Below are 26,709 nucleotides of genomic sequence, written 5' to 3' on the forward strand. Positions count from 1 at the left end.
ATCAGACTATCAGTGATCATCTCCCAATCTGTACACTCAGACATTTCACACATCCATTTAAACAGCACATTTATAAAACAATATGCAATCTTTCTGAAGTCTGATCCAGAAATGTTCATTACTACCCTATCATCTATTAACTGGAACATCCTAAAAATCCTCCTCTTAGATGATGCTCTAAATGAATTACATGCAACTTTCCTGAATACCCTAAGTAGTCTTTCACCTCCTAGAAGAAAGAGAATAAAATCAAATAATGCAATTTGTCTATACAAAAAGAGTAAAATGCTAATGCAGGATACAGAAAAAGCATGGAAAGAATGGTAAAAATACAAACAAACCATAAAAGCTTGAAAACTTCAGAATGCTTCACAATCGTACTAAAAAGCAAACAAATGAAGACAAAAAGCTATGCTACAATAACTTTCAGAATAATAGCAAGCAAAGATAAAAAAAATTCTAGATAGCCATTAAAGAAATCCAGCATCCCTGCCAAAAACTCAACCCTAACCACTCGCCTAATAACTCGCCACTTGAAACCACAATACAATTAAACTGTATTTTATAGATAGTGTAACATCTATAACCAAGGATTCTTCAACATCTAATCCCAATCCAGACAAACAGCTACATATCACCACATCCACTTTCAACTTCAAACCTGTGCCCACATACTATATAAAACTACTCAAACTCAAACCATGATCTACTTCAGCTGATGACCTTCCAAATGAGTACCTTAAAATAACACTGTCTATCCTGTCTCAATCTTTATAAATAGATAAATCCAGACATTCCATGTTTTCACACATTATCCCTCTGCACAATGGGGGAAATTCAACAGACATTATCAACTTTAGACCTATTGCAATCTTACCTCCCTCCCTCAAAATAGTTAAAACGCATTAAAACACAATTGCTAAACTATCTCCTGCAGGAAGAACTCCTATCCCCAACACAACATGGCTTCTGTCCTTCCCATACTATCATCAATCCACTTCTAACCTATATAAATACTATCAATAAAGCTAGAGATAACTGTCAGCTAGTCGTCTCCTTACTTCTAGACTAGTCCATAGTCTTCAACTCAGTTTGACACAACACACTTCCACGTCAAATGTCTTCACTAGGTCTCTCAGCCCAACCTTCTATGGTTCAAAGGCTACCTGTCCAATAGCAGTCAGTAAAATGACACCCCCCCCCCCTCCATACCTCCCAGTCACCAGCACTGCACCACAAAGCTCTAGCCTTGGTTCCCTCCTCTAACATTCTCATCAACACACTCCACAAATCCACAAAACAGGCCTCCCTGATACAGTATGTAGATGACTCCACATACATTTGCACATCTGACAACATGGCACACCTCTAAAAAATTACTCAGGAAGCTAACAGTCACTGAAACATAGCTTTGTATCTCATAACTCATGCTCAACCCCATTTTTCCCCAAACCCATCTCTCATGAAAAAAAAGAAATAGAATCCTCTTTCTTGATAATACAACCACTGAAGTCACTTCTTGTTGCAAATTATTAGGAATAATAGTGGATGGTAATCTTAAAGTCGACCTGCATATACAAAATTGCATAAGTAAAACATCAAAAACCAGGGATACTTAACAGAGCCAAAATCTCTCACCAATACAACTAAAAGTATACTTGCAACTACTTATCTCCTCCCCACACGTCTTTATGGTATTCCCTTCCTTACTAACCTCTAGGCATCAAAAAAATCAAAACGTGAACACTGTTATAACAAAGTTGTTAAATCTGCAGTAAACACCCCTTTCAGAACCCACCACTGTATAGCACTAAAAAGCCTATCCTATCTTAATCCTTATAACTTAGTCCAGCAATCCCACGTCCCATTTCACTGGAAATTCCAACTAATAGATGCACAGCTTCTTACCACCTATAAAATTATCCCACATGCATCTGCTTGTTCAGCACTAAACAACATTCTATACAACTGTTTTCAGTTGAACATTAGGATCCAATGACCAAAAACTCCTGTCTGTTCATAAACCTACCAAATCTGCTGGGCATGGTCTGTACTCGTACCATGTTGCTAAGGTCTGGAACTCCTTACCTGTATCCAACAGGTCAATTATCCTCCCTACCATCCTTTGAAACCATTCTGAAAGATTTTGTTGCCAAAATCTGACTCTTTTCTTGCTCAACACCAGGATAAACTAAATCTTTATATGTGAACAAATACCTGTTCGTACCTCCCACCTCCTTACTCTCCCTTCTTTACTTATTTCCTGACTTCTATCAATTTCTCTCCCATGTCTTTCTCTCTGAATACACCATAAGCCTACTTTTCCTCTCACTTCATATTGTGATTCCTGTGTGTTAAACTTATCTTTAACTTTTCTATAAACTGGCTAAAATTTCTTTAAATATTAAACCATTGCCATATAACTCGTACCTACTCTTAACCAATGTTTTCAAATTATGTCTAATTTGGTATATTTAAACTGTAGATGTTTTGTATTATCTTTGAAGATTTTAAAATTGTTATTAAAATGTTTTGTAATACTTTGGAGCTTCTCTCCCCAGGCCTCTGCTGAAAATGGGCTCTAACACAATCGAACTTTCCCAGTAATCAAATGTTAATAAATAAAATAATAAATAACATCAAAACTCTACAAGTGGTTCGAAGAACTAGTAATATGGAATATAGAATTACCATCCTAGCCAAGCTCACATTATCATGACATGCTGATGAATTATACTGAGATGTGTGCATCAGAAGAAGAAAACCAATATATATCCCAGTGCCAAAGGCCTCAGAAGTCAGACTCATTTATTCCCTTATAAAATGAAGAAAATGGAAACAGGAAAGTTTCTTGGTACAGATGGTAAGTGCTGAACTCTGCTTTACCTTGTCTGCCAAAGCTTTCAAACTGTCCATAAACCTTGGCCAGAAATCCTTGAAGAGAGGACGATCAATTTTTTTCAGACTATCTTTGGTGCTGGCATCAACACTGACATACAGTTGTGTTACTGGTTCAAGTTTTCTACAAATAAAATGAAAATAAAGGCTAATATTATTTTCAGGAACATACTAAACCTAGAAGACAGAAGCTACAGTGCACAACAGGTACATGCCAAATTAATGTGTATTGCTGACACACCTTTAGGTGCTGACTGAACTTGTACATCAACATACTACTTCAAACTGTAAATGTTTTTCTAAATGAACTGCAGTGCAGCAGATCAGGGTGTTCTAAGCACTACCCCATACCTCTAATCTTAGCAAATGCAGTTCAGTAATTAGAAGTGTTAAGCCCAGCGCAATCAGAAAGACCACACTGATGCCATCATCCAAGAGAAAACTGTCAGCTAGGAGATCTGAGTGATGTGCTTGACAAGATAGGTGCTATTAACTTAGAGGAGATAATAATGTTATCAGTTAGCCGGTTGTCACTGACAGCAAAAAAGTGTAGCAAATGGCATGCTACAGAATCAAAAAGGGGAGCAGAAACTTTTTGTCCACTTGCCAGCAGACTATATGAGACTCCAAAAAGCTCCTACAAATTACAAATTGTTTTATACATTAAAAGCCCTCACATAATGTCAACATCTATAACAGCAAAGTTTTTTCAGTTCTTCATACATAAATATCACATAATTCTCCAAATTCTAAAATATCAACAACATTAAAATGTCAAGTTTGCCATACTGCTCATTACTTTAAAATTATTTTTTTTTCAAATGGAAGGCTTTTGTGACACTTCATAAGCCTGATGACTGTTATAATCAATATCTTTTTAAGGGTCTATATCATATGAGCGAATCGCACAAATTGAGAACGCTCATATCATCGAACATACCGGACCTCAAATACATTCCAACTCCACAATTGCATAACAGTGAGGATATGGCAAATATCCCATTCTTCACTGTACCGCGATCTCAGAAAAAGCACTTTGAGGTCTGGTACGTTAGATATTATGAGGGTTTGCAATTTGTGCAATTCGCTCATATGATATAGACCCTCTTTTTAAAACTGACTTTTCACTACAGAGCTGGTCACCAACTCTATTCTTTTTCTCAACAGTGAGGACAGAGCTTTTCGATGAGGAAGCTGGTTATAACTGTGCTTTTGTAATCCAATGCAAATTTAGGGATGAGTTCGGTGCTGCATAGCTTTTCTGGATAACAGAGATCCAGTTATCTATTCCTCTTAGGCCCAGTAAATGCACAGACCAAAAAAAAAACTGTGAATCAAGCACTTGTAAGTTCAATTCCACCAGACCTTATTCTGGGTTAATTACTTCAATAAAATTAAACTGTTCCATGCTCTCCACTGCAGCAAACAACAATGCTGCTTTGTTCCCTGCCTGAACTGAACTACTGGTACATCCTCTGGTTCACACTATGTTTTACATTATATTGATGAAATATGCATGACTAATTACTAAAATGAAAAATAATACCGAAATTAATCAAACTAATTTTATAACATGAAAAATTAAATGATTCAACTTCTTTACAGTGTAATATTATGAAACAAATTAATTCAATGTATTAACTAACTCAGTGAAACAGCTGATCAGCAAACTCCCAATATATCTATTTATTACAAATGAAAAGACAACAGCCTCACTTTTTTCTAGAGTAGAATTAAGCAAGTGAGAAAGTCAGTGTGCTACTAATTAAAATAAAGTGTACGTGCATTTTAACTTATATCAGGAGTACACACATTATTAAATTTATCAGGAGTCTCCAATATTACTTTTCTACTAGGTGATAAAATTTAACACACGTGATCCTTTTATTGCTCCACTGCATTGAAGTGAACAGCAGATCCATGTCCCTCTTCAGGACTCATAAAACTTTGAATTATTCAGGTAAGTGAATCCAACAGTGGTATAGTCAATGCTGTTAAGGTAAGTGAATCCAACAGTGGTATAGTCAATGCTGTTAACAGGCTACTGACTCACTTTGAAAGCTCACTACTATAATTTAAAGACTAATGCAATGATGCATTTGTTAACACATGAAGGAATCTGGTTCTGTCTACTTAATAGCAGAAGTGCAACCTATTTAAAATTATTCCACCTTAGATGTGTATGCACAGAACATTTAAAACATGAGCAAAATGCATTAGTCTATACAAGGTAGGTCTGGCTTACCTGTGGTACACCGGTTTGGATCCAAATGTCTTTGTGGGATGGAGTCTTTAGTTCAGTATGGGCTTTCAAGGACCTTCCTTTCAGGGCATACGGATGAATCTTGAGTAGAACTCTCTACTCTGGTACTGTTATGACAGTGTTTTTATGCTTCCTAGTTGTAAAAGCAGGCGCTAGGGTGAACTTTATCCCTTGGTATGGGTGGAATGCTTGGCATTTGTGACTTTCTTAACTGTAGTTTGCAACACTCATTATCAAAGCACTCATTTTATCTTGTATGATGCTTTCTCACTTTCCTTTGTAATGGGTTACAGTTCCTGCTACCTTTGGGGTGTGTGGAATGGGTACAGGGCAGGACTGGGTATAAGTTTTGGGACAGAGAGTGGAGAATGCTGAATTTTCATATAGTCATGGCTTCGCTCTAGTTAGGGTCTGAAGACTTCTCTTTCTAGTCTCCCTGCCTTTTTTCCCTCTTTTTGTATTAGTCCTTCTTTCCCTTTTACATGCCTCCGACAGTAGGCACCACACTTAGTGGGTAATTCCTCTCATACCTAAGAAAAAGGGAATGAAACAACTCTATTCAATGACTACACAGTCTTCCCCTTTCCTCCATTTTTTTAAACTTCACAACTGGGTTTCTTAAAGAGAAGGTCCATATCTATGGCTTATCTAGGGGAGCATTAAGAAGCTGCACTTTTACCTGTTTTGATAGGAGCTGCAACCTCAGCCAGGCATGTCTTCTAATCACTAACCCTGTAGCTGCTAATCTGGATACAGCATTTACAACATCATAATCACACTTCATAGAATGCTTAACCAATGCATGAGGTCCAGTAATTTTGCCCTCCGGTCTCCATCACACAATTCCCTACTCTTTTCCCTCATCTGGCCTATCATCACAATTTAAAACCTGCTGACATGTGTTTGACAATTAATGGTTGTGACAGTCAGGGTGGCAAGCTGTACATCTTTCTTCCCAAATCAGTCCAGAACTCTGATTTCTTACCAATGGGTAAAGCAGTGGAAGGAGGCCAGTTCTGACCCCTTCTCTGAACTTGTGAGACTGCTGTACCAGACAAACTATTAGACTTCTTGGTGGAAAGGTACGGTTATCCATTCCTTGGATACTGCTAAAAATGCATCTACCAGAGTTCCCAGAAGAGACAAAATTGCCAGTGGTTTAAAAGCATCCACATACAATAAATCAAAGTACCTTTTCTATACTTCTGAGCTTCAGAGTCTTCTTTAGTGGGGCTACCACCTTGAAGGCAAGGGACTTAATGATATACCAGGATAACCATGTTCTAACTTTCAAAGTCATCCTACCAGAATAGTAGCTACACAATTTGCTTCCTCTGAGAAAACAAAACATGATTCAGCCACAGGCTCCTAAAATAGGACATCTTGTCTGAATTCCATGCAAGGGCGCTCTGCTCTGTGGGATATGCCTTGATTTGCATGCATGGTGACCTTTAAAGGGGCTTCTAGCAGTGACCTTAGAATCTTGAGAACCCAGGGCTATGTTTGCAAAAGCTTGTTACTAGGACCCATGTCTTCAAGCTGAGGAAGATCACCTGATGCCACTGTCACATCAACCAGGTCCCTGAGATCATCCTCCTTAGATCACTTGTCTAAGCACTTTTTAGTGGGAAGTCCAAGGTCAGGAACAATCTGGAAGATGCCATAGCAGTCTGAGTCTAAGCCAACTGGCATAAACCCCAGTCAGACCCTAAATCTCTGTACTACGCTCTGGGTCAAAACAAAACACAGATAGACACTATAGAAGTATTTGTGCCAAATTAGTCTACTGCAATAGCACCTTTATTTAGTCCTCAGGGGCTGACATTCCCTATTCTAGCTAAAATGGCATCCAATCTTGTTAACAATTCTTATTTAGCAATAAAATACAAATAGCAACAAGAAAATAAGTTTTCCAGTTGGGTACTAGCCTATTTGAAATCCACATCAAGCCAAAACATGCCAGACTACAGATGAAAAAGTGATGCATACACAGTGATGTGCAGAAAAAATCTCGAACAGCACTAGCAAAAGACTTCCAAGATGGCTGCACAGTGAGTAACATTTCAATTCTAGCTCTACCAGTGTGAAAACAGATACTTAGCAGAGAAAGCCAGCGGGCCTAGATTTCTGGGTAAATTTCAGTAACTGGCTAGTAAGTGCACTGCCTGGATGCCAAGAAAAAATAAATACAGAAGACCTGAAGGAAAATCAGCTACAAAAGGTGTTGAAAAAACACTGACTGGGAAAAGTATTATAGCTGTTCAGCAAAATGCAGTGCAAGCTCCAGACATGACTTCCAGTAACCTAGAAGAAAGTATAAGGAAACACACAGACCTGACTAAAATAAATATAACAGTGCTGGAGTATATCAAATCAAACAATAGAAGGCTAAAAAAATGTTAGAAGCTTTGAAAACTCATAGGTCTAAATGAAGAAAAAATGGTTGAATAGAAGCCTATACAAGAAGAGATGTTTAAAAAAATAATAGAATTAGAAGACACAGCACATAGGGAAAACCTGAGATTTTCTGCTGTACCAGAGAAGGTGAAAGGAACAGACTGTATTAATTTTATGAAAGCACAAACAACTGGACTGGTATGGCACAACAGGAATTGTTAATTGAAAGGGCACATTGTGTGTATGCTCCAAATCTGGCTACGAGAAAAGAACCTAGACCTTTAATAGTAAATATGCAATCTTACCAGCAGGAGGAGTTCCTTCTGACAAAACTGTTTCAAGAAGGAGACAGTACTAAACATGGGAGAGAGCAGAGTGCTTGTGGAGAATGAATACTCATTGTACAAGAGGCAAGGGTAAATTTATTCCATTATTCAGGGAATGTTGAGAAGAAGGCATGAGATTCAAACTGCTGTACCCAGAATAAAAATCAGTAACTTGGAAATTGACAAATATAGGATTACAAAGCAATAATTACATTTGTGAAATGTGACAGAACAAGAACATCTGGAAATATTGGACTTTGTTAAATTTGTAGGGGACTCTAAAGCATATGCCCTACTTCATGTCATTAATGTTCGGAAAAATACTTGGAAGAGGAGAGAGAAAGTTAACTGCAAGTAAAAAATGTTTTATTAACACTATTTAAATAGTGCATAATTTTCTTTGCATATAAAGAATGCTTTATAAAGTAAAGTTTTGTTAGTTATTTTTTTAAGTGTACAGGAATACTAATGTAAATAGGTGCCCCTGTTTTTTTTTCCTTCCTTCTCTCTCTTTTTCCTTGTTCAGTTTTAAGAAATGTAAGCACTGCGACATAAAAAAAGGCCTAGTTAAGAGTATGAAAAAAGAAAAAATAGTGTGCTTTTTCTCATTCCTGCATAGGGGAATGACTGGATTAAGGTCATTAGCTCCATCCAGTAACACGTTTTAAGAGAAATCAAGTAAATGAAAAAGATTATTATTATAAGGCCTTTTTCTGGTAAACACTTTTGTGTCTCGTTCTTGTGTCTCTAGCAGACAATCTGATAAAGAGAAATAGCATACAGAAAGTGTTTCCCAGCTGAGAGAGCAATAAAAATAAGACAAAACCAGACAGCACTTAATAGAACCACAAGCTGTACAATGCACCTTAGCATGGATAACGTTTCTTTTAGATTAGTTTGAGTCTGTGCATCTGGGTGTCAGTTTGGAACATTTGTTTCTACTACTGCATTTAATTGAAGGTCTTGGTATGCATCCAATAACTATTTCAGATCATACACCAACAACAAATAAAAACAAGATACTGGTTCTTTCCATCCTGTTAAAAAGAGAAGAATTTAAGGAATGGGTAGTGGAAATTATTTAGGAGCTATCCATACCTCTCAACCTGGAAACATCAAAAATCTGGACAAGGCCCATGAAAAATAGGTACAAATCTGTACGCTGTTTAACATAAAATTTGCATACATAATTATGTAACCCCACCCACTCCACTGGAATTGTGGGATACCAACTTTTAAATGCAAATTGCAAACTGAAGAACAGACAACCAAAATATGGCACCAAAGTCCCCCCCTGCAGCCATTCCAATGTCCCATTACCTGGCTATTTCATTCCATTTACCATAAACACCAATGTGTGCATACTGCTTTACTTCTACAATGATTTGGATTTTATTTTTACACTTTATAGCACAATGCACAAACACCAATAGATCTATGTTAAAGCAATACTGTCTCGCAATGAAAATAGAGTTGGCATTAAAACTTCTCTGCTCTTGAAACTCACATTCATTAAAATAGCATTGAAATCTACACCACATCCAAAGAAAATGCATCTGGCCAGTGGTGGATAAAGATTACCTTTGTGCTGTTTTCAAATCATTATTCCCTTGCACACAACAAGAAACATACATGTGTTCTTTCATACACCTTTCTGACTTTAGTAAATTATATTCCTTGTATAATACAGCACACTTGTTATACACAGAGAGCACATTTTAACTTTATTGTTTGAACATTTTTTCAGTAGGCAATAAAACAAAATGCATGAATCAGTAATGACAAAACTGCCCAATTCAGAACATTTCCATCATAAAAGTCTACTTCCACACACACATACACACACAAATACACACACCATATATATATAGAACATTAGTGTAAGGCATAGGCATTTTGCACAGCTTCTTGCACTCATTTTCAATTTAATTTTTTTTGGGGGGGGGGGGGGCAAAAAGCCAAAAACCAGGGACACATTTTAAACATTGCTTGTATAATTTTGGAAAGTTGCTAGAATAAAATGTTGTGTTACCACCATTCATTTCACTGGCCAGTTTTGAACCCAGACGCTGTGCACTACAGTCAGAGCAACATAACATTATGCCAAATAAGCAACTTGTTTCCTGAAGGATAGGAAGACTGAAAATCAAATGGCTATCATTTAGTGAATTTAGTTCTCACTCTCACCATAGTTCCCAACCTCTAAGCACAAAAAACCTAGACAAGCCAATAATGGGGGAATACAGCCCCATTAGGGACACATTTCAAATAGTAATTTTATAAACTTAGAACATTATATTTCTTGTATAATAAGTAATGACAAAACTGCCCAATTCAAAACATTTCCATCATAAAAGTCTATACACACACACACACACACACACACACACACACACACACTCTGAACATACCAACTGCGAGGATGCACAAACATGAAAAAGGGAGAGATCTCCCAAAAGAAAGGAATCACTGCTGGAGCACACACAAAAACGCACTGGCAGTATTTTCTATGGAAAACAGCAACTGTGGAGTTCAAAGACTTCTGCTGAGCAAAGCTGAATTGTTCCTCATAGAGTCTGATCTTGAAGAGTTGTAGAAAAGCCAACTTTATTCTCATTGCTTGGCAGGGCAGGATCTGGTTTGCCCACAAACCTCAAATAACAGTTTACAGGAGATGAAAGGATGAATGATTTAACTGCTATATATATACCTTTGTTCTTGTTTTATTAATCATTTATGTTGGATACATGTTTTACAGCTTTTGCTACATGACAAAGTACTGACTGCTAGGAGCTTTTCTCACAGGATCTACTCTAAAACTAGTCTTCGACTATTACTGAAAAACAAAATCTGCAAACTAACAGATTCATTCATGTAAATTCTTCTAGCTGGAGAAGCTTTTGAAACCAGTAGCACTAATGCTTCTTTTTTACTATAAAAGTTTCTTAATGGGACACCTTGCAAATCTCAATTCATGCTGCAGTCTAAATGTACTCCTGTATAATTATCATAATGATGTGACAGTATTGCTCCCATTAGCTCACACAGAAAAACTTAAGAAATGCTACCATGCACTAGACTACAAATAATGTCTTGTGCCATGACTTCCTGTTCTCTGATAATTTGCTAAATTTTCCCATGTGGAATATGGAGTTTAATTCAATAAATAGGAAAATAGTAACTTACTGTCCCAGAGTGGTTGCATCTCAGCCTTTTTGTTGGCAGCATGGTACCAGGTGACCACCAGTAAATCATGAATCTTATCAATGCTTTCCAGCTTTTGCAAGCACTCCAGCATATCCCCTCCGGTCACACACACACACACACATACACACAGAATCTTGTCAGCTTTCATAACTCATAAACCTGCATTCACTCACTTTCTCTCACCGATTGCTCACATACACATACTCTTCACCTTTCAAACCTGCATTCACTCACTTTCTCTCTCTGATCGCATACACACACACACGCACATTTCAGTTACCTTAAATCAAAGCAAGCTGTGCGGCAACTCCCGTTCTGCCTGGAAAACTCTGCAGTTTTACGGTAGAAGTCCGTAGAGCTTAAATCCAAAACCAAAATGGCAGTCCCAGTATTCAAACAGACGTGCTCCCGCACGTCCCTTGAACTTAATTCAGACAGGCTGACAGAGCTGACGTTATCGCGCATGTGATGACGGCAGCTCCAAAAGTGCGAAAAATGAAAAAGTCTATAAAAAAATAGATGAAAAATCGGAAATGAAGGGGTGCCACTCGGGAATCGTGGCACCCCATTATTGGGACCCCAAAACACAGTAAAAAATGAGTAATTCGGGATGGTTGGGAGGTCTGGAGTTATCAGAGAAGATAGAAATTTCTTCTGAAAATATATCTAGGTAGTGGGATAAAAGTGAAATGGAGTTTAAAAATAGGGTGGACATAAAAGAAAGGGAGATATGGTTAAGAAGTAATAAGAATTATTTAGAGGGACTGACAAATATTAACGTATTGCAAAATAGGGAGATTCTCACAGAACAGGAGGAGCAACTGCAGAATGCTAAACAGAAAATAAGGGATTACCTTGAAAATATCCAAGAGTTTAGAAAGTTTGCTGTTAAGCAACTGCTTTTTGATGATAATTCTAGAGTACAAAAACTTTCAGCTTAATGACTCAGGCAACAGAAAGCAGAAGGGGTTGTCACCAAGCTTAGGAAGCCTATAACAAGGAAGAGAGCAAGATATGCTGTAGAAGTACTAGAAATATTTTGAACATTTTATGAAAGTCTGTAAGAGAGAGAAATATGGAAATCAAGAAATGGTATAATGGAAATACTTATAGATGAGTAAAATATGCCAAGCCTAAAGAAAAATGAGGCTCAATTACTATCCGATAGGATAGGAGGAAATGAGATAAAAATGGTGATGCATAAACAATCCACAGGAAAGCCCCCCAACTTCCTGTGGAAGTTTGGGAGTGAAAAAAACTGGTAATGAACTAGGTGGTTTTGTTTAACAGTATTTAAGAGAAGGAGAAGCACCAACATTCTGGAAGAAAGCGGCGCTGGCTATAATACCTAAAGAGGGTAAAGACCCATCAGATCCAGCTTCATACAGGCCCATTTGAATCCTTAACCATGATTATAAAATGTTTATGTCTATAATGGCTACAAGAATGGCAAAGGTGATGCCAAAACTGATAGATACAGATCAATGTGGTTCTGTGGAGGGGAGGCATACAATTGACAACATTAACAAAGCATTGATGATCCAGAGGGAAGCAGAATGTAAGGAAAATACAACTGTTGTTGTAGGTCTTGATGCAAAGACAGCATTTGACAGGGTAAGCTGGGAGTTTATAAGCAGGGCAATGAAAGCATTTGCATTCCCTGATACAATTATAAGGTTGATTAGGAGGATAAATGAGGGATCGGAGGTGAAAATTAAATTGGGTGGGCTCCTCTCTGATAACTCCTTTTTGGCAGAGGTGTCTTCTTTCCCTTTTGTTATTTGTATTATATTTAGAACCACTGGCAAAGAAAATAAGGGCAGATGATATTTTAGACCTGATAAAACCAGAAAAGGACACAAGTGTTGTGGAACATTTTGAGACTGTTTCAGATCTTTTCTGGATACAAAATTAATTAAGCTAAAACAAAAATAGCTATAAATTATGCACCCACACATGAATTAGTGCAGCAATATCCATATTTAAGGGGACAAGATAAAATGAAGTACTTAGGAATATGGATTAAAAGGGATTCTGTTGTGATAGCTAAGGATGTGCAGGAAGAGACTAAAAAAAAAAGATATCAAAACTGAGAAACTGGAAGCTCTATTTTCTGGCTATTCATAGCAAAATACAAGCAGTTGACATGTTTTTAATATTTTTAGTTTTTTTTTTCACAGGTCAGGCATATTTTTTTATCTACCAGAACAGAAGTTGTGGATAGCAATTAATAAACAACTGAAGGATTTTGTCTGGTAGGGAAGATGGCAAGAGTCAAGTGGGATAAGCTGATTCTTCCAACAGAGCAAGGCAGTCTGAGATTAGCCAATTTGAAGAGGTACTTCAGAGCTACACAGTTTAGGCTTCTATACATTAGAACAAGCAGAAGCCTATAATTCAAAGTGGAAAGGGATGATGATGAAATGGGGGGAAGCTCATGAAACAAGGAGAGACTGGGATTTTGGATGCATATTCTTAATTAGAATTAACGATAAGCATACAAAATATTATATTCATAAAGCAGCAGAAAGTTTTTGAAGATAGGGATGCCTGCAATTAGGGATACAAACAACAGGCAAGAAGAGGATGGAATTTATTGAATAAAACTGGCAAGAGAACCAAGGTATTGGGAGTGAATAATTAGAGAGAAAAAGGTAATAGAAGAGGCCAAGAATTTATTTGGACTGCAGGCTAGAGACTGCCTTCCCTGTCAAGGACCGATATCAGAGTACAGGCAAAGAGAAAAAAAGTACAGTTGTGTACCTACCACAAATGTAGATGTTCAAGTGTATTCACTGTTACAGTCATTACACTTGGGTTATCCTGCTGGCAGGCTACCTGCAATCGGCCTGAATTCCAAAGTCCTGGTCCGGCGTCGGTTGCTGTCACCTCTTCCCTAACGTCAGTGCGCCAGGGGTATAAAAGATGCAGCAGACGCCATTTTCTTCAGTTTTTCTTGCCCCAGATGTCAGGTGCCCCAAAAAAGGGTAGGCTAAAATTCTGCTTATAAAAAAGCATGCACTAACATAAACATTACCTTCATCTACAAGCAAATACACCACATAGGTTGTATAGAATAGAGAAGTACAGATAAGTCCCAGCAATGAAAGGGGGATTGTGAGAGGGTAACCTGGACTGCAACAGTGAATACACTCGAACATCTACATTTATGGTAGGTACACAACTGTACTATGTTCATCGTATTTCACTGTTGCAGTCATTACACTTGGGTTGAATCCCAAAGCTGAGGTTGGGTGGCTGGGCCTAAATAGAATTACGAGTGGCTATGAGGCCCTGCAGAACTGCAGTGGCAAAGCCTGCTCTGGATTTAGAGTAAAGAGGTAAGTGGTAGTGCTTTGCAAAAGTGTGCACTGAAGTCCAAGTTGCAGCCTCCAAAATATCCTTGGTAGGAAGGCTGCTGAAGCGGCTGCTGCTCTGGTTGAATGTGGCCTAATGCCCTTAGGCACTGATTTGCCATGTTGTGAATAACAGAAACAAATGCAGTGACCTATCCATTTTGAAATAGTCTGCTTTGAAATAGCTTTTCCTTGCAATCCTGCAGCATATACCACTAAGAGCTGCTCAGTCTTTCTGAAAGCTTTAGTTTTGTCCAAGTAAAAGCGTAGCTGTCTGTGTATGTCCAAAGAATGTAGAAGTCTCTCCCTTTTATTCTGTGGGTTTGGATAAAAGGCAGGCAAAATGAATGGTTTGGTTAAGAGCCACATTGGACACTACTTTAGGCATAAATGTTGGGTTTGTCCTTAGAGAAACCCTGTCCGGATGGAAAATAATAAAAGGTTCCACAGCCATTAATGCCTGCAACTCTGAGACTCTTCTTGCTGAAGTTATTGCTAGGAGCAGAGCTGTTTTCCATGATAAGAATTTTATCTCAGCTGTATTGGCGGACTCAAAAGGAGGCAGTGTGAGCTTTTCCAAGACAAAATTGAGGTCCCATGCAGGTATTGGTGCTCTCCTTTGAGGTCTTATGTTTTTGGCCCGTCTGAGGTACTGCCTTAGCAGTGGATGTGAAAAAATTGGTGGATCCATATTGTAATGAGCTGAAATGGCAGAGGCATGGATCTTAATTGATGAGAAGGATAGGCCTTTGTCCAGCATCTCAGTTCGGTATTGTAAAATCTGAGGAATATTTGGAACAAGCGTGCCAATTCCTTGTGCCTGGTTCCAAGCACAGAATCGCTTTCATTTTTCTGCACAAGATTTTCTGGTGCTGGGCCTCCTGGCCTCCAAAATAACATCCTTAACTGCTTTACAGAGAGGTGTGTTCTGAGTGGGTTATATTATCCGCCATGCAGCCAGATTTTGGGTGCTGAGATGGCTGTGCAGGATCTGATTGTTTTGTTGCATCAGTAAATGAGGAATTTGAGGCAATGTCCAGGCTAGGCCTTGAGACAAGCTCTTTAGGTTTGGATATCAGTGCTGGTGTGGCCAGTCTGGGGCAATCAGAATAATTTTTGGCTTCTCTTTTCTGACCTTTAGGAGTACCTTGGGGAGGACAGGCAGTGGAGGAAAGGCATATACTGTAAGGGTTTTCCAGCTGAATGCTAGGGCATCCACTTTCCATGCTTGTTTGTGATAAGTCCTTGTGCAAAATCTCTGTAGTTGGCAGTTGTGAGGGGAGGTAAATAGATCTATGTCTGGGCATCCCCATTTCCTTGTTATCATGCTGAAGATTTGTGGATCTAGTTTCCACTCATGGGGGTCCATGAGGTTTCTGCTTAGTTCATCTGCCAGAGTATTTGTCTCTCCTGGCAGGAATTCTGCTTGCAGATATACTTGATAAGTCAATGCTGTGTTCCACAAAGTCATAGCTTGTCTGCAGAGGGGGTAGGAATGTGCTCCTCCTTGCGTATGTACCACGACTGTAGTATTGTCCGTCTTTATCAGCAGTTGTCCTGGATGAAGTAGATCCTTGTAGGCTGTCAGGGCATTCTGTACAGCTGGCATCTCTTTTTGATTGATATGAAGATGCATTTGGCTTGCGGGCCATGTGCCCTGAATACATTTTCCTGCCATGTGGGCCCCCCAGGCATAATCTGATGCATCTGTTGTTAGTGTCTGCCTGGCTGTGGGTAAAGTGAATAGCTGTCCCTCGTTGTGGTGACAGGCCTGTGCCCACCATCAAAACTCCTGTTGCAGGCAGGGAATGAGGGTAATTAATGTTTCCAGGCTGTGGCAATGTTGAGTCCAAACACTTTTTAGATACCATTGTAGCTTCCTCATATGCAGTCTTGCATATGGAATTAGCAGAATGCAGGATGCCATGAAGCCCAAAGCCTGCAGAATTTTTCTTGCAGATAACTGGGTGTTTGTTGCCATCTTTTCAAAGTAAGAAGTCAGTTGCCTTTGTTTGTCTGGTGTGAGATAAGCCATCTGGGGCAGCTGTATTTAAGCTTGCACCCAGGAATATTATCTCTTGAGAGGGTAACAGTTTTGATTTCTTTGCGTTTACTGTGTACCCTAGGCAAATTAGTAATCTTTTTACAAACGCCAGATGCTTCAGTAGAATATCCTTGCTCTCTGCTTGAATAAGGCAGTCGTCCAAGTAGGGATATATTTGGATTACTCTTTGTCTGCAAAATGCGATTACTGGTGCCAGGCATTTTGTGAAGACCCTGGGCGCAGTAGATAAGCCAAAGGGCAGTGCAGAGAATTGGTAGTGCATTGAGCCAGCTATGAATCTGAGGTATCTTCTGCAAGACTGTCTGATTGGGACATGCAGGTATGCCTCTTAGAGGTCCAAAGTTACAAGCCAAGCCTTCTTGCCCAGGATGGGCAGAAGCTGCTGCAGAGTCAACATTTTGAATTTTGGAACGTCCAGAAAAGTGTTTATAATAAGCATGTCCAGGATTGGTCTCCAGGCTTTGTCCTTTCTGGGTACCAAGAAAAGTCTTGAGTAAAATCCTTGTCCCTGCTCTTGCTGTGGTACTCGCTGAATAGTCCTCATGTCCATGAAAGATGAAACCTGCTTTTCTGCCTCTGCCCATTGATTGTGTGGCAGGTCTGGCATACCTTTTGTCTTTGGAAAGGTGAAAGTGGAACTTGTAGCCCTGAGACATTATATTCAAGACCCATTTGTCCTAGGTGATCATGTGCCAATATTGTGAAAAAGGTGCTAGTTTTCCCCCCTCAGAGTGCTGCCAAAAGATAAGTGCTTGGCATTGGCAGAGGAAAGTCATTGGGACTGTTTCCTATATGGCTGTGATTTGTCTTCCCCGCTTTTGGAGGGAGAAGCACCCCATTGTTTAGGCCTGTATGAGCCTTGGGGCTGGGATCTGCCTCTACGGCGTCTGTATCTGCCTCTTTGTGGCCTGTCAGGACACTGGAAAGGACCAATTCTTAGAAGGCCAATTCCTGCTAAATCTGGGTGGCTGTAGCTGTAAGAAATCCTTAACTGTCTGCATAGATTTCGCTTTATTCTCCATTTTCTTCAACACCTCTTCTGCCTTAACACCAAACAAAGTATCATGCTATAATGGAGCAGCCAATAATTTTGCTTTAACATGATCAGGCAGATTCTGTTCCTTTAACCAAGCATGCCTTAACATGACAGAACCTGTAACAGCGGCCCTGCAAGAGGCCTCCAGTGAATCAAAACCACATTGCAAAGTATGTTTTCCCACTTGTTCAGCTGCATGCAATAAATCCTGCATTTCCTTGTTTTCAGAACATTCAGAATTAGTCAACATTTTCTGTTTTAACAGTGACATTAAGTATTGCTGATATTTAATCATATGAAACTGACAATTTAAAGCCCTTACAGCCAAGGTGGCAGAAGTGTAAACTTTTTTCCCCCATCTGTCCAGTGCCCCAGAGTCCCTATCTGAGGGGACAGGTTTTTTTGCAGTGGAAGCCTTGACCCCTTTGGGACCCTGAGATATAGTTTCAGGGTCAGCAGCAGGGTTTTTATATAGAAATTTATGAGAATCTGGAACCCTGTAGTATCTGTCTGGCTTAACAGGTACAGGGGGTAAAGAGTCAGAAGATAGGCCGGACTCTGAAAATACATCTACAATGTCTAGAACAGGTGGAATAGCAAGAGGTCTGTGCTGAGGTAGTAAAATAAAGTCTTTGAGCCTTTTCTTAGATTCTGAGTAATCTTGGCTCTCCCAGTGAAAATGCTCCCTCATGGTATGCAGGGTTTCCCCAAAAGAATAATCCTCAGGAGGAGAGGCTGAAGGAATAGATTCTTCATCATCAGAATCCTCATAGGGAGGAAGAGAGTATCCCTGTTCAGAAGAGGAGTCAAAGGAAATGGAAACCTGATCAGAAGAGTCATATTCTGTCTTGCCTAGGCCTCTTATCAGGAGGGGGATGGGAACACCTGATCAAAGTAATTAGGTCTTTGGCCATTTTAAGCATCTGTTTCTTAGGCATGGAAGTCTGTCCAGGAGAATGCTGTACTTGTTTCTTTGTCTTTAAAGCTGTTTTAGTCTTTGCCTTTGAAGCTGAGGTTGGCTTGACATATAACTGTGTAGTGTAGGTCTGAAAACACCGTCAGAAGCCGATGCCTGCTCAGCGGCTCCGGACCCATCTGAGGGAATAGTTTCCGAGTGTCCAATACCTTGAGTATCCAGAGGCCTAGTTGTCTCTACGTGGGAGTCGGTAGTGGCCTGTGGCTCTGAGGTAGCGGACATCAGGGGCTGTGAAAGCGCCTCACTGAGAACCGGCGAACCAGCGACTGGCCTAGCGGAGGCCTCGTAGTCGGTTTTGGATCTCAGATGCCTGTCGTTTTCCTTGCGTTTTTTTATAGACTCCGGTCATCAGCTGTTCCGACGGCATTATATAATTAAATCTTCGGCCAAAGTAATGAAAGGCAAAATCGTATCGGTGCTTAAATAGTGCGTTGGTTAAATCTAGCACAAAACCGACAGCTAGCAACGTCATGGTCAGGGCCTTGGCAAGGAATACAGTAAGAATGAAAATCCTTATGAGGCATTTGCTTCCCACAAGAAATACAATTAACTTTTTCTGACATCGGTCTGGAGCAAGAAAAAAAAAGTTTCCCCAATGGAGTACTTAGCTTTAATGAAGACTTCGGATCTGAAATTTGATTTCGAAAATCTCAGGAGTCGGACAACCGGCACTTGCAAACTGCTTTTGCTTCGGGCACCGCGCAGCAAGAAAGACTGAAGAAAATGGCGTCTGCTGCATCTTTTACACCCCTGGCGCACTGACGTCAGGGAAGAGGCGACAGCAACCGATGCTGGACCAGGACTTTGGAATTCAGGCCAACTGCGGGTAGCCTGCCAGCAGGATAACCCAAGTGTCTTGTGTGGGGTCATTTACTGCACTGTTATAACTTGATATTACTTGTGAACCTCTGCTATCTCTGTAAAAAACAAAAACAAAAAAAAAATCTTGCTTTTTTCCCACTTTTCTGAGAGTTAAAAAAGTTCAGTTACAGGCTTGCTGTTCCTGAACTGTTTGAAAGTTTCTGTGAGGCCATTTTTGCTTGGGCTAAAGGAGGGTCTCTGTGTTTATCAGTGGGAGTGACTAACATTGAGCAGCTTCCCTGCCCCCCGGAGAGGTGGTTACTGACTTGAAACTGTAGTTTTATTGGCCACTAGGGGTCATTTCCATAACTCCTTCATTTGTCCTCGGAGGAGTGGTTTAGGGCAGTGACTTGTGGTTTGTTGGCCAATTTGGGTCATTTCCTGTCTTTTCCAGCCCTCTGCTATAAAGCACGCTTTAGCCGATTTAGCGATGGAGTTGCTACTGTTGCACACTAGGGCAGCGCCGGTTAAGCAGGTTTAAACTATTCGGGCTACCTAAAGTCCACTCTTCAAATTTTCCCTTAAAACTACCTTCCTCGAACTATACTACTGATCTAATCAGCGTATCCTATAATTAAAAGATCATCTCTACTTGACTCCAAGTAGACTATTCTCTATCTGTTAAACGTAGCACTTGCTCCTACAGTACTTATTACCTTGATACGGCACTCTTGTCATAGATAGTACCCCAAAAGGCAACCCCATTTCTCGGTCACCCACGTCCCCGGAATCTTTTTAAAGTTTTTTGTCTATTCCTTCTAGCATGTCGAGGGATCAGTTGCTAGTGTCCTCTCCTGCTCAGCTGGTGAACCTGGGAATATTGAGGCAATGTTACAATTGCCTCATGTACACTGAACAACCCTCTCCTCCTCCCACAAAACACAAATACATGCGAGAGATGCAACTACGGCCAAACTGGAGGCTGAGCTCTCTCAACATAGGACTGGCAAGACCAGTCAGGAGGAGAAGGTTACCACACACACTATAGACCCAGTCTCACATATTACCATTACAACCTCAAATCATACACATAAACACACAAAGACATACTCGGAGGCTCTGATCAAAAATCTACCAAAACAGCAGAGGCCACCAAAGCAGACACCCAAACAACCACCACCTCAGAACACAACACCTGCAACACATAGACCTCACAGTCAGAGTGTCAAACAGTCACAGCCCTTAAGGCCAAACACAATGCCAGACACACTAGTCATTGGTGACTCCATAGTCAGACACACTGGCGTCCCGCTCACCAGACTGAGTAAGGAGAAGGTCACAGTAAGCTGCCTGTCGGGCGCTAGAATCCGCCACATAACGCAAGCACTCAGGTCTCTCAACAGCAGGTACAAATATGATTCAGTCATTGTCCACGCTGGTGTAAACGACCCGAGGCGCACCTCCTTGGACTACATGAAAAGAGACATTGAGGAGCTCTCTGATTATGTAGCCCAGACAGGTATGACCCTGACCTTGAGCAGTATCCTACCTTCACCAAGAATGATGCCACAATACAGAGATAAGATGATCAGCTTTAACAATTGGCTTAAACACTGGTGTCATTCAAAGGGGATCCAGTGTCTGTCTGCCTGGGATGACATGCTGGACAAGCCACGCTGCTTCGCAAGGGACGGCTTGCACCTGTCACCCTGGGATTCGGATATTGGCAAAGGCTCTTGCCACCCCATAGTGCCTTTTTAGGCAAGGCTCAAATTCTAAACCTACCACCCTAGAACACAAAAAGGAAAAAACTAAGGGTAATGCTGCTCAATGCCAGAAGTCTAAATCTCAAAATGCACGCACTCGAGGCCCTTCTCAGTATGGGAACATCGATGTCTGTGCTGTGACAGAAACCTGGTTCAAGGCTCCTGAGAGCACCCGCGCTATCAGGTTTTACCTCATATCATGCGTTCCGGCCCCAAAATCTGGACAATACCAAGAAAGGAGGGTATCCATATTCATCAAGGACACCCACACCTCAAGACTGGTGGCAACGCACGATGCATCGGAGACCATCCAGGTGCAATTAACCATAGGCAAGACTGCTCTGCAAATTGTAGCATGTTACAGGCCACCCTCACAAACTCAGGAACCTCACATGGCCTTCCTGGAAACACTAGAGGGGATAAATGTATCACCAAACACCATCATACTAGGTGACTTCAATTACCCTAATATAGACTGGGAACACTACTCAAGCCCAAACACCCTAGCCCAAAAGTTCCTGGAATTCATAAACTCAAATGCCATGGAACAACTAGTCACCATCCCACAAGAGGAGATAACATACTTGATCTCATCATCACGAACATGGGAGCACAATGTTCAACACCGGAGGTGTACCCCTCACTGGTGAGATCAGACCACAAACTAATCTCGCTGGAGGTCCTCATCCCACCCCACCTGAAATAAAAAGACCACAGTAAAGGACTTCTCAAAAGCCGCCTTCACACTTCTAAAGACTAGTGGGGTCTCCTTTAAGGCCCCGAGCGTGGAAAACAGTACTCAAGCCGCTGAATCACTTACAAATGCCTTCTACCAGCACCTGCAGGACTGCATGGATAAGGCAATCCCAAGCAAAACAAAGACTCTTTGTACCAAAGGCAAGCATCCAGTCTGGTGGACCCCAGCCTTAAACAAACTCTACAACAAAAGGAGGAAGCTACTACAAGATAGAGCAAAATCCTTAAAAGGTAAGACACCCTTGATCACTATAAGTAAAAACTAAGAGCTCTCATAAAATCATCCAAAGCAAATTTGAGAGAAAAATAGCTAAAGACTCAAAAGACAATCATAAGGCCTTCTTTAGCTATGTTAGAAACCTGGGAGGAAACTCCCAGATATGCTCAGAGCTAGTTCAAAATGATGTGAAGATTACTGATCCTACAGACATTGCCAACATACTGGCTGACAGGTTCAGTGCAAACTTCTCCCCTCCCCAAAGGAGAGATATCTATACCAAGCGATTGCAGCCCCCAAACATCTCCAACGCCCAAGTGAGAACTGCTCTCTCCAAAGCAAAAACACAGCATCCATGGGACCTGATGGTGTCCCCGGCTGTGTGCTCCATGAACTCAATGAGGAATTAAACCCACAGCTAGGACAGCTGTTTAATCAAAGTCTTACCTCTGGATCATTACCCAGGAGTGGCGCACTGCAACTGTGGTACCACTTCACAAAGGCGGTGCCTCCACCGACCCTGGAAATTACCGGCCCATTAGCTTGACAAGCCTTATCTGCAAAGCCATGGAGAGGATCATAATGGACCTCATAAATAAAGACATAGGGAATTTGCAGACTTTGGATCCAACCCAGTTTGGCTTTGTCAAAGGCAGATCATGCCTTTTAAACTTGGTTGACTTTTGAAACAGTCACCAAAGCCATTGATGAGGGAAAGGCAGTCCATACAGCCTACCTCGATCTGGCTAAGGCCTTCGATACAATACCCCATTCGGGTATCATTGAAAAACTCATCAGCTTAAATGTCAACCCATACATCACAAGATGGGTTGCAAACTGGCTGAGTGACAGAACCCACAGGGTCAGAGCTGCTGGCGCCATGTCAGACTCAAAGCCTGTCACAAGTGGTGTCCCACAGGGCTCAGTCCTGGGCCCACTCTTGTTTGGCATCTACTTTTCCAAGTACAAGCAAACACAGGAGGGTTATGGCTGACAAAGTTTGCAGATGACTGCAAACTGGGCCATAGTAGAAAACACATCTGACACAGATATCCTTCAGAAGGGTCTCACAGAAGCGGATAACTGGTGCCAGAGCCACGGCCTAAAGTTAAATGCCAAAAATGCATAGTCATACCCTTCGGGAAAAACAAGGTTACCCCTAGCTACCAAATAGGTGGCAATCCACTGAGCACAGAAGAAGTTATCAGGGACCTGGGGACCCAGGTTGATAGTAGTCTGTCATTCGACACCCATGTAGCTAAAGTAGTTAGGAAGACCTTCTACATTGCCCACCTTATCATGAAGGGATTCTCATCTAGATCAAGGGAGGTCATAGTCTCCCTTTACTCATCACTCATCAGACCAATGATTGAGTACAATGCCCCATTCGGAATGTATCTGACCCGACACTTGCAGCAGCTGGAGAGGCCACAAAAGTTCCTCACCAAAAGGATAAAGGGTCTCAAAAATCTGTCCTATGCTGCCCGACTGAAAGAACTCCAGCTCTATTCAGTCGCCACCGCTTGCTCAGAGGTGACCTTTGCCTAACATACAAGGCCATGTCAAACCCAGATTTGATGAATATGCTTCACCTCAAAAAATCTAGATCCATCAGAGCCACAAGGGCGGGAGACTTAAACCTTGACACGGCTATTAATAGGACGTGCTGGAGGGATAGATTCATCACCCAAAGACTCCCTATGCTGTGGAACAAAATCCCGGTACATGTGAGGCAGAGCACCTCGCTGGCCTTGTTCAAGAGAAATCTTGACCAATGGATGGGAGATCGCAGATATACCCCAGGGATTACCTCAGTGTCACTGCTCGACAGAGGCACAGAAAAATAATGGGTATAGTTCCCCATACTAAAGGGGTGGCCTAAGCCACAAAACGATGGGCTAGGCTTGTAAATGCCCTCGGGCAGATAGCCTAGTATGAACCTATGAACCTATGAACCTAATGACTGCAACAGTGAAACACGATGAACATTAGGGGGATCCTAAGAAAATGACCAGCATTAGTGGAGATTTTAGTAGAATCTGGAACAAAAGCTGCTTTTAAAAAAAGGAATGATTACTAGAGCATAAAAAATATCGCATAACTATAAGAATCAATCAGAGGAGGTTAGAAAGGATTGGAAAGAGAGATTGGATAATCAATTGACAAAGAAACAAATAGGGGATATTTGCATTTCTCCCCAAATATGCAACTAAGTCTAGAAGATTTAGGATCTTTGCTTAGAAGTCTTTACATAGGTATTTATACCCCAAGTACACTCCAAAGTATTTTTCCTCAGGCAGATAGCAAATTTGGAGGTGTGATGGTGAAGAAAGATAACTGGGAATATAGTTTCTGGGAGTGAAATAAGTTGGCAGACTAAAAATTCCCTGCAGACCCTATCAGAAATATTGAGTGAGCAAGTTGGTCTAAGGAAATGCCTAGATATAGTAAGGTCTTGCTGAGTCTAATTATGGAGGCCACCAAAAAAGCAATTGCTGGGAAATTGAAATCAAAATCTAAACCAAAAGTACTAGTAGTAGTGAATATAATCACAAAGATAAAACAAATGGAAATGGGATCTTTAGAAAAGGGTAGGAGCAAATTACACAAAAAAATAAATAGAAACTGTGGGAACAACACATGCAGATGAGGAATGAAGTTCAAAAGAAGACAGTATTTGAAAGAGCTATGTAATGTTGGACTGACAGTGACTGCATACATTTATAAGTGATGTACAATGTTTGCAACTAAAATTATGTCAATATGGTTTGAGTTTGCTTTAGTTACATAAGTGATAATTTAATAAAGATGTTTCTTGTTTAATTAAAAAAAAATCCTGTACCATATCCTATGCAGCAGTACCCCACCCTCCATGTCCCACGAAGTTCATAGCGCATACTTGGACCTACTCAAACAGCTACCATCCAGCCTAACATCCTACTCATGGGAGACAAATTACCCCTCTATAGACTGGGAATCCTACATGGTCTCAAATCTATGGGCACAGACATTACTGGACTTTGTAAATAAAACACCCTTGAACAGATACTGAATACACCCCTAGAGGCTCCAACATACTGGACTTTGTCCTAACAAATAAGGTATGATAATGCACCCCCTCCCCAATGTCTAGTCTTCCCCGGTAAGGTTCAGCCATAAAGCTGTCTCCTTCAAATTCAAAATCAACTCCATAATCCTATTAAAACCCATAACAGAGCTATTCCATGGCAAATTACCTTTTATTAAGTGATGGTTTGTCAAAATTAAATGTTTTCCAAATGCGGGAATATAGCAGCCTATACTGAATTGCTCTAAGAAATTCTATACAACCATGTCAATGGCTACATAGAGGCTACTGTACCAATGAGAAGTCAGCCCAGGACTAGCCCCAGAAATGAACCACCCTGGTGGCATCCTAAATTAAACAAGATATACAACAAAAGGGAAAAAAATGGCAAAAATCAGGAAAGATATAAAAATAACTGTCTCATCAAACTAAATAGGCAACAAATGGGGCTACTTAGGTCAGGCAAAGAAAACTTTAAGGTTAAGATAGGCTGTCAGGTGAAAGCTAACCTTAATGCCTTCAACAGCTATGTTGGAAACCTAATTGGTAGCACATAGCAATGGTGCTGAACTGATGGTTAATGGTGACACATTCACTAAGCCTGGCAATATACTGAACCTGTTAAGAGGACAAATTCAGTTCCAACTTTAGCCCCCCTCCCACCCCCAGTCATCCCCCAAAAAAATACCCTCAAACATAACCCCTCCAACTATAACTAGGGAGCACATACCTGGTGCACTCAAAGCAGAGACCATGGTTTCAAAGGGACCCAAAACTTCCTAGGATGCCTCCAAAACAGTATAAAATACAACATTTCAGGACCCCTACAGTCATTATTTAACTGTAGTCTTAAAACAGGCTTTGTGTCATATGAATGAAGGACTGCAACAGTCATCCTCCTTCATAAGGGAGGACCTTCAACAAATCCTAGAAACTACAGACCCATTAATCTGCATAGTCTTATTTGCAAAGCCAAGAAAATAATTATCATGGAAATCATCAACAAGGACATAGGAGGCTTCAAGATACTGGACCCATCCCAGTATGACTTTGTCAAAGGACGGTCATGTTTATTGAATCTGGTGGATTTCACTGAAAAGTCACTAAGGCAATGGATGAGGGGGGGAAATAATGCATACAGTCTCGCTAAAGCATTTGAAACAATACCAAACTCTGGCATTGTCAACACATTTACGGAAGTAAGTATAAATCCCTTTATTACACAGAATATCTAGCTGGCTTACTGATAAGGAACCAGGAGGTTAGACTCCATGAGATCACCTCCACAGAGAGGCCAGTCACTAGTGAAGCCCCCCAGGGCTCTGTGCCAGGCCTCTCCTCTTCAACATCTACACTGCAGATGTCAAACCAATGTCAAAGTCCTCTGGAAAACCAAGTCCACAGATGATTTCAAACTGAGAGAAGTCATTGAATCCATGCAAGATGAGAACACCCATCAGGAAGATCTAAGATAGACAAATTCTTGGTGCCAAAGCCATGTCTTAAAACTCAGTATCAAGAAATGCCTTACAGTATCTTTTGGGAAGTCTGCCATGCCAGGTAACTATATCATCAATA

General features: G+C 40.7%; 1 protein-coding gene across 1 annotated transcript in view; it reads right to left on the reverse strand.

Moving 5' to 3' along the window:
• Positions 1-26,709, reverse strand: part of LOC122787469 (S-adenosyl-L-methionine-dependent tRNA 4-demethylwyosine synthase TYW1-like) — a 2,539,581-nt gene that overhangs the window by 967,514 nt on the left and 1,545,358 nt on the right. The window contains exon 13 of the mRNA XM_044054205.1: positions 2,887-3,022. Coding sequence (XP_043910140.1) covers positions 2,887-3,022 — 136 coding nt within the window. The remainder of the gene's footprint in view (positions 1-2,886; positions 3,023-26,709) is intronic.

Source organism: Protopterus annectens, chromosome 13.part0, assembly GCF_019279795.1.
Source record: "Protopterus annectens isolate FY-2018-M chromosome 13.part0, PAN1.0, whole genome shotgun sequence".
Taxonomy (NCBI): Eukaryota; Metazoa; Chordata; order Ceratodontiformes; family Protopteridae; genus Protopterus; species Protopterus annectens.